The 9,208-nt window shown below is 28.2% G+C and overlaps 2 protein-coding genes and 1 long non-coding RNA gene across 4 annotated transcripts; 2 read left to right on the top strand and 1 right to left on the bottom strand.

The window, feature by feature from the left end:
- Nucleotides 1-1,197: 1,197 nt before the first annotated feature.
- On the bottom strand, nucleotides 1,198-1,809 carry LOC149061928 (uncharacterized). Of its 2 annotated transcripts, XR_016189504.1 has the most exons (4): nucleotides 1,695-1,809; nucleotides 1,529-1,614; nucleotides 1,312-1,410; nucleotides 1,198-1,248 (listed from the first exon to the last, which is right to left on the bottom strand). It is a non-coding gene; the product is annotated as an uncharacterized LOC149061928 (long non-coding RNA). The 2 variants fall into 2 exon arrangements; XR_016189503.1 differs by having other exon boundaries at nucleotides 1,529-1,740.
- A 652-nt stretch (nucleotides 1,810-2,461) lies between these two features.
- Nucleotides 2,462-2,931, top strand: LOC149061927 (uncharacterized). The gene is made up of 2 exons (XM_089216357.1): nucleotides 2,462-2,669; nucleotides 2,807-2,931. Exons 1-2 carry the CDS (start codon nucleotides 2,462-2,464, stop codon nucleotides 2,929-2,931), a joined length of 333 nt encoding a protein of 110 aa, XP_089072483.1.
- A 1,701-nt stretch (nucleotides 2,932-4,632) lies between these two features.
- LOC107161300 (E3 SUMO-protein ligase ZBED1-like) lies at nucleotides 4,633-6,249 on the top strand. Its single transcript, XM_015507656.2, has 3 exons — nucleotides 4,633-5,258; nucleotides 5,341-5,595; nucleotides 5,888-6,249. Exons 1-3 carry the CDS (start codon nucleotides 4,688-4,690, stop codon nucleotides 6,247-6,249), a joined length of 1,188 nt encoding a protein of 395 aa, XP_015363142.2. The 5' UTR covers nucleotides 4,633-4,687.
- The last annotated feature ends 2,959 nt before the right edge of the window (nucleotides 6,250-9,208 follow it).

The following is a 9,208-nucleotide window of genomic DNA, read 5'->3' as shown; positions in this document are numbered from 1 at the left end:
ATAAACGTTCTGGACTAGAATCTAGATACGATAATCCATTATTGATTTTATCTTTTGCTATTTATATTGTACTGCAGGGTATCGCAAAACAATGCGAATTAACAATTTACTATTTTTATTTTGGTTTTCATATCAAATCATTATTTAATCATACATTATAAAGTATTAAAGTATAATACGAGTGTCGATTACTCAGTAGTATTGTGTTATACTATTATAATATGTACTACACGGGCCAAGGGGGGGGGGGGGCCCGGGCCCCCATGGGCCCCCCTCTAAATACGCCACTGCGAGCGGATCACTGCAGCTAGTTCCAAGTTACGTACGCGCACCAATTCCTATTATCAACATATCTTATCAATAACTGATAAGCACTTCGAAATTTTACAACTGTCAAATGCACAATCCGATATTATTTCAATAATTATTTACAATTTATAAATAATATTATTACAGTTTTACAATAATATGTCTCATATTATTTATTAATTATTATCAATAATTAGTAAATAAGGTAGTCGTCAATAGTTAATCTGGTCATACTAATATAAAATAATATTAATATAAAATATTATTGTAACATTATTTATAATTTATTATACTTGTATAATAGATCTTCAAATTAAAAAAACCACTGGAAAAATGTATAATGAATCAAAAATAAGTTTGAGAGTTGCTATTGATAAAGCTTTACCTCATAATAATATATTAACTAAGGTGTTATAATTAAATGTTAATTCATAGGCATTTCAACATTAATAATGTCTTTTCTATTTATCATATAGGTATCATTATTTATTATTATTATAGTACTGTATAATAATGTGAAAATTACAAAATAATCTAGCATAATGTATAATATTTATGAAATTATTAAAAAAAACATAACACAGCAAAGATAATTTTTTCAGAATGTACAGACTTCTATTTATAAAATATTAAATTATAACAAAACTTCCAGCTATCAGTAGCTAATAACAAATATTAGAATAAAGATAAAGTTCAACTTGTTTTATGGATAATCTAATATTTTCATATATGAAAGATATTAGATTATTAGATTAAATTACACAAAATCCAAATATAATATCAGCCATATAGTTTGTTTTGCAGTTGTGTGTACAATAGTGTTTCACAGTAATTATGTTGTCCAAGGATCTCAAATAACATCGGTTGACCAAAAAGAATCTGTTTCCATTTCGACTCGCTTTACAGCTTTAATTAATGCGACAATAGGAATCGCCAGCACTGCGACAGATGAAGCAAAATTAAAAGGCATTAAAAAGTTAGATGAACTAATGATGATCTTACAAAATGGTCAGATTAATTCCACAAGTTCTTCTGGCCTTCTTTTTTCAAATGCAACTAACTTGCCCAGCCACAAAAATATTGATCAACAACGTTTCCACTCTACAAAAAAAAAACAGCAAACTTCAAATAGCAGACTATCAAAACCAACAGAAATACAAAAATTATCAATTATGAGTACAATGAATAGTGAAGGGCAATCTAACGAAGTAATACACACCGACTTTGATCATGTTTATTATGACACCTCTTCGAAACCACAATAACGAGTAGTAGATTTATTAAATGTTTTATTTGTATTGCATTCTGTAAACATTTGTGATTTTGTGAGTTTTTTATTAGTACGACTAGATTAACTATTGACGATTAACGATTTATATTATTACCTGTAGTACCTATATATTATTAGTATGACCAGATTAACTATTGACAACTACCTTATTTACTAATTAATGATAATAATTAATAAATAATATGAGACATATTATTGTAAAACTGTAATAATATTATTTATAAATTGTAAATAAAAAATAATTATTGAAATAATATCGGATTGTGCATAGTGATGGGCACAACCGAGTGAAAACTATCGAACTACTCGATAGTTTTAACTATCTAATTATTCGATTGTTTTATAAAACTATCGAAATATCTAAAACTATCGAACAATCGAAAACTATCGAACAATCGAAAACTATCGAACAATCGAAAACTATCGAACTTAAAAAAAATTTTTTTTTCCATCTATTGAATGGTCTACGAAACTCCGTAATCTTGGCTCTAACATCATATCGGAGCGGTAAACAATTCCATGTTTTTCGGAGGTTCAGACTTCAGATCATAGGTAAACAAGACCCCGTCAGCTGATCGAGTTTCGCTTCTATATTGTTCTGTGCATAGACCAGCTATTAATAGGTTAGGTTAAAACTAAAAGGTTAATACTTTAATAGGTCTATGGTTCTGTGAGATTGAACACACAAAGTTAGCACTTAATTGCCACTTGTCAATTATTATTCAATATTTTCCGATTTTCGTCATTCGAGAATTCGAGATTCGAATGATTCGATTACTGTAATACTGTGATTTGAAGGTTGATCTTGATTTGTATTTTTATATTTTGTATTATTTTGTCTTTAAAAATTATAAAATTATGATGCCAAAGTCCAATAGTTCGATAGTTTGGGATTATTTTCTAAGGGATCCTAACACCCCTAACGTGGCCATTTGCAAGCATTGCAAAAAACCATATAAACGTTGTAATGGAACTACAAATCTCATGGACCATTTGAAGAGAAAGCATTTTACTCTGTTGACACGTAGTAATGTACAACAACAAAATGAAGATGATGCAAATCGCCCAGGTAAGTGATACCTATTTGGATTTTAAAATTTCCAAAAAACAATATATTCTAATGGAATTATTAATTAATAATTTACTTCAAAATCTCGTGAGTTAACTAAAACAATATTGTAATTTTGATTTCAATGTTTTTAATAGGAACATCAGGAGAACAATCCCAATCTTCAAGTGTTTTGTCTCATACTAATCCAGTAATGGCCGTAACCGATAATAATGTTGAAACTGGCAAGAGACAAAAACAATTAGTGTTGTCTAATAGGTAAGATTATGAATAATGATATTAATTTCTATACAGAAATTTCAGAACATGCCGAATATAGTAAAATTTTATGTAAATTGCAGTGTTAATTTGTATATTTAATTTTATACTGTGAAGACTAACCATATGTCAGTATATTTTATATAAATTTAATTAAATTATATATGCTATCATGTATTTATATTTATAATTAATATGCTTGTACATATTCTATATTACACTATGTTTTATATTTATATGCTTATACAGTAGTCAGTATCCAGTAGTACAAATAATGGCAATTGGATATTATGTATTTACTATTATTAATTATTGTAAATTATCATATTTCATTTTTTAGTTTACAGGTTTAATTATCCAACTGGTTTGGAATGCAATTATTTGTTTAAGAGAAAACTGTCTTTTGTCTGCTATAATATAAGTACCATAGTCCATAATATTATATGAACCAAAAATCCAAGAGGCTTATCAGCAGCATAACTGCATAAGTACTAACTATTTAAAAATAAAAGGAAGTGACTTTATTAATACTTATCTTAGTACCTACATCAAAAACCCTTTTCAGTGGTTTAACTCGATGTATATTTGTTATTACTCTTAAAATCTTGAGGTTCACAAAGGAGAACCGTGACTGATCAGGATAATAATTAAATAAAAACTATTTAGTTCGGTTAGAATAAAACAAATATAATTATAATGTCTGTTAAAACACTCCAAATAACACAATCGGTAATACAACGGACTCGTTTCGTTACGAGTAAGAATCTGTTCATAGAATATATTATAATTCAAACGGTTGTACGGAGGTACGCGGCGGCGATAACGGCGTCGCCGGACCTTTACAAAAACCAGACTGAATAACTGTTTTTGGACGGGCCGCCCGCGCGGTCCGTGCTGGTTCTGTGGGCACGAGGCGCAGTGTGACCAATACAGGGCACACAGTGCCTCGGCCCTTACAATAACATAGATTAAACAAAATGACCGGGTGCTAACATTACTTATTAGCATTATTACAAATTATCATATTTCATTTTTATACTTTATAGTAGATTTTTCACACAATTTTTAAATTTAAATTAATAATGATATTAAGTATTTAATTTAGCTTTTTTAAGATTTATGTCTTGTACCTATTTTGTTATTTTTTTTTTTAAGATTTGGTACACCTTCAGAAAACCAAATTAGGGCATTCCACGAAGCAATTGTGAGAATGATAGCCGAGGATCTACAGCCACTTTCCATAGTTGAAAACTCAGGATTTCGTAATATGGTGCAGCTCTTGGACTCTAGGTGATAATTAAATAATTAATTAAAACTTTTAATATGCCAATATTTTTTTAAAAAATCTGAAATCAACACTAACAACAATTTACTATTAATTATATTTGTATTACTATAAGTATACTATACTTATATATATATACCTTGACTAAATTCATTTTGGATTAATGATCTTGATTTTTTTAATTGTCACCCAAACATAACTAAATTAACTTTTTTTTAGGTATGAAATCCCTAGTAGAAGAACGCTTGGAAGAACAATAATTCCAAGACTATTGTCAACAGTTCAGAATAAAGTCAAAACTTTGTTGAACCAAGCAAAAAATGTGGCCATAACTACTGATATATGGACCTCCATGAACACAGATTCGTACATTACTATGACTGTTCATTTCCTTTATCAAACTCAGTTAAAAGCCTTAGTGTTGTGCACCAAAAAATTGGAATCCAGCCATACCGGTGTGAATTTGTGTGAAATAATGACTGATGAACTAAAAAAATGGAATATATTGGAAAAAGTTGTTGCCATAGTAACTGATGGTGGATCTAATATAAAAGCTGCAGTCAGGCTTATGGATTTATCACATTTGCCATGTATTGCACACAAACTAAACTTAGTTGTTCAAAATGCACTCAAGTTATCTGACGATGAAGAGATTAATGTCAACGATAATACAGATGAAAGTGATCTGAAGAACATTTTTAAGAAATGTAGAAACATGGTTAGTTTTTTTAAACGTAGTGAGGTCGGGAACAGAATGTTGGTTGAAAAACAGAAGCAGCTTGGATATGAAACAGTGTTGAAATTAAAACAAGATATTCGTACTAGGTGGAATAGCACGTTTTTGATGTTAGAAAGACTTATCAAACTGAAAGAACCATTAACAATAGTAATGATTACAATAAGAGAAGCGCCTAGTAATCTTAGCCCTGAAGAATGGAGTATCATCGAAGATATGGTCCCGTTATTAAGACCGTTCGATAAGCTGACTACTGAGATCTCTGCTGAAAACTATCCAACTATTTCAACAGTTATACCGTTGATAAGAGGTAATTAACTTGTTGATTATGTATACAGTTTAATTTTAGTATTTTCTATTAAATTCTATAAAATGTTTTTAATTATTTATAGGTTTGCAAAGTTCATTAATTTCTAAAGATCCGAAAACACGACTGGGAATGTTCATAAAAAATAGATTAGTAGAAAACACTAATAAACGTTTTGATAGCATAGAGAAGCAATCCGTTACACCACATTTTTCTAGGGCTACATTGCTGGACCCAAGGTGCAAAAAGGTTGCATTTGGGTCAGAACAAAATGCTAATGAAGCAGAAAGACAACTGGTAAACGAAACAGCTGCTTTAATTAGTAATGCTTCAAACACAGGTAAATAATATATAATTGTAACTAAATCTATAAAAATATATAGTTAAATAGAATTGGTTAACAAACTTAAATTAGTATGATAATATAACTTAATATTAGCTAAAAAAAAATAAATCACTTAATAACTACACATCAAATGTGTTATCATTATTTCATCATACCTAATCATTTTCTACAAAAACATTATCAATTCAAAATGTAATTTGATTAAACATGTTTGTAGAAAAACTGTTGAGAAATCTAACACTCATATTAAATAGATAACAATTAATTAGATTTTACTTAATTTCAGAACAACCTACGTATGAAGAAAATCTAAATACAGATAGCGATAACGTGTGGAATTTTCTCAATTCCAGAGTGACCAATGTCCAGTCGCAGACAACAACCACTAGTAGTGCTATATCCTTGATGAGCCAGTACTTGAATATGCCTCATCAAGATTTGAAATGCAATGTTCCTGTATTTTGGGACAACCACAAGACCGTCTTAGCTCAACTCAGTGAAATAGCATTAAAATATTGTATAATTCTAGCCACATCAGTACCAGCTGAAAGAATATTTTCGAAAGCTGGACAGATATTAAGCGCTCGACGCAATAGATTATTGCCTGAAAATGTTGATATATTAATTTTTTTAAATAAAAATATGTAAGTTTTTTTTAAATTGTTTGCACACAAGGTAAGTGACAAGGTATAAAAAGGTATTTTATTATTTTATTATTAAAAAAAAGTATAAAGTTTATAATTTATATTTCATAATTAAAAACCTTAGAAGTTATAGATCAAAAATATGTGTTTTTTATTTTTCAGGTGATGTTCAACTGGTTTGAACATCCAACATATTATTAAACCTCTGGAAGGTCATATAAGGGTATTAGGGTATGTTTTTATTTAAAAGTGTCGAACAAGGTTCAAGACTTATTTAACTTGTAAATTTGCAATTTTAAACTAATATACATATTTATAGCTGTGGTGAGTATGAAATACAAGGTGGACAATGACAGTCTGCTTGCGGTCCACCCTACATACAAATTTTTTACTGGTAGTGGTATCAAATCATTAAACCTAGTACTGCTTATATATATTCTATTTCAATTATTGAAAGTTGTAACTTAAGAATCCCTTGAATCTTTAATAATACACCATTAAAAAAGTGAAATATTAAAAAAATTAAAATAAATATTATTTTGATTGTTTTTTTTTTAACTCTGAATAGTAAAATATATCCAATTGATTTGGATAAAATGTTATATGTACTTTTATAGTGTTTTAGTTATATTTCAACAGTCCATCTAGAACAAATCATACTCAGTGTATAGGTACAATCACTACAATCCTCGGTATTTACTATTTACTATTTCCCAAATAAGAGTTACCTACCAAACAACCAATACCCATATCCTATCATTTATTGTGATTTTTTTCTCATAATACAATTCCCAAATTTTTCATAGTTGTTAATACTTGATACTAAGTAACACTTGGAGAAATGATCAATGGATGAAATCAGAAAAAAAAAATTGTTGGATTCATAACTGAAGATGGTACTATTTATGTCAAATTTTAATTTTTAAAACAATATAATATTGTGAAAATATGAAAAATAAAAAATGAAATGGCAAGATATATGTTTGAATGTATGATCTTAATGGTCGATTACAGACAAGAAGAAGAAGAAGAAGAATATAATATTAATATTTGAAATACACCATATTATAAGTAGATGACATTTTAGAAACTAGGATATAAAATGACACTGGTCGGTTTGTTTTTACTTTTTACTCAAATGGTTATCAGAAGTTATTTGAAATTGATTAATTTTTTATTTATATTTTCCATTACCTATCTAGTTATTTATTAGTTACCTATATCAAATTATAAGGAACATTGAATGTTAATGGTTACAGTTCACCAAAGGTACACTATTAAAATATAAATAAAAACGAATTAAGTACTATTTCAATGAAAAAAATAATATAGCATTACATTATTGTGGTGGGAGACTAGGAGGAGGTTCAACCTGCAACTAATATTCACTATTAAATCTTATAAATTAAAAACTTAAAGTAAAAAAATTACCAAAATTAATAATTTAAATGGATTTTGACATTTTGTATGTAAAAGGTTAAACATCCCCGTTACAATATTTAGAGAAAGGTAATGTACTAATGTGTTCGGTTTCAAAACGTCTAGACAGTTTGGCATCTGACCAAATTACTTAGTAGTTAGCATGACAACATTTATTTTGTGGTAGTTAGTAGTTACTAGTTAGTACTTTCATAAAAATATTAAAAATGTAAAAAGTGATAATTAACAAGAAAATTTGGTAGATAGTATCGAAAAATCATTCGATTGTTTTTTAAACTATCGATAGTCAAAACTAGTTGGTACTAGACATGTACAACTACCGAAAGTTAACTATCGAGTATATGTACCCGATAGTTTTAAAAAAAATCGATGGATAATAATATCTATTCAATCGTAAAATCACTCGATTGTTTAAAAAACTATCGAGGGACAATCGATTGTACAAACTAGTCGGTAGTGCCCAAGGTTAATATAAATAGAAGGTTTGATCATGTATGATAGGGAATAAATAACAGGTGCGGGGTAGATAATAAAATGACGTCATAATAGTACAAAGTTTTAAATATTAAATGCAGCCAAGCAGCCATACTGGAATATATTATTTAATTTATTATTTTTTGTATTTTGTATTTATTTATATCAATCACAGAAGATTTGTATTTATTAATTTAAAATATAAAATAGATAGTAAAATATTTCTCACTGTATATAAATATTAACCTTTGTCCTTTAACGTCAATAAATTAAAATATTATATTAGTACCTACCTAATTTATTAGTATATTACAAGGAATGTGATTTTTCCGATTTTGGTATTGTTATAATACTGAAATTAAATAAAATACCATGTAATTTTTTTTATTTAAACTGATTATTCAAGTAATTAGTGATTATGACTTTCAAAAAGTTTTTCTCATTAAGGCCCATAAAAATAAAATCACGTCAAGGAAGGGATGGATTATATTAAAAGTATTGTTCCTCCAGGCACGGAGGACTTAGTAAATTATTTTGATATGCAAAACGAAGTTGGGGCTGATAAAGCTAAATTAACACTGAGCGAAATTGGGAAATTAACTTACAAACGACCACATAAAGAACATAAATTTCAAACTCGTCTAAAAAATGTATGCGAACAAGGGGAGAATTGAGTGTTGATATATTCCTATCTAATATAGGACGTAATATAAGGATGAAATGTTATTGAATTTGTAATTTGTATTTTTAAATTATAATGTGTAATTTTTGTAATTTATAATATATAAGGATACTGCGTATAACATATAAATAAATATATATTTTTTAATGTATCACATACCGTAACTAGAAAATTGAGTGTAATTAATTAAATTTGTAATGTGTAATTTTTGTAATTTATAATATATAATGATACTGGTATAACATATCATAAATAATATAACATGTAAAACGTAATTGATTATTGAGTTTTAGTAAATATGTTTTTACCGGGGGACTTTTTTGCCGGCATTCGGGGGGATGTCCTACTAAACTGAAAACAGTCGAGG

Source organism: Diuraphis noxia, unplaced genomic scaffold (assembly GCF_037042655.1).
Source record: "Diuraphis noxia isolate RWA-SAM2 unplaced genomic scaffold, SU_Dnox_SAM2 contig0001, whole genome shotgun sequence".
Classification (NCBI taxonomy): Eukaryota; Metazoa; Arthropoda; class Insecta; order Hemiptera; family Aphididae; genus Diuraphis; species Diuraphis noxia.
The sequence above is the reverse complement of the archived record's forward strand: the minus strand, read 5'-3'. Positions and strand labels throughout refer to the sequence as shown.

What these genes read in the sequence shown, in the direction of transcription:
- LOC107161300 (XM_015507656.2), top strand. Translation starts at nt 4,688, where the DNA reads ATGACTGATGAACTAAAAAAATGGAATATATTGGAAAAAGTTGTTGCC. An exon ending in AGTTATACCGTTGATAAGAG is followed by an intron (nt 5,259 to 5,340) that starts GTAATTAACTTG and finishes AATTATTTATAG; the next exon opens with GTTTGCAAAGTTCATTAATT. An exon ending in TAGTAATGCTTCAAACACAG is followed by an intron (nt 5,596 to 5,887) that starts GTAAATAATATA and finishes ACTTAATTTCAG; the next exon opens with AACAACCTACGTATGAAGAA.
- LOC149061927 (XM_089216357.1), top strand. Translation starts at nt 2,462, where the DNA reads ATGCCAAAGTCCAATAGTTCGATAGTTTGGGATTATTTTCTAAGGGAT. An exon ending in AGATGATGCAAATCGCCCAG is followed by an intron (nt 2,670 to 2,806) that starts GTAAGTGATACC and finishes TGTTTTTAATAG; the next exon opens with GAACATCAGGAGAACAATCC.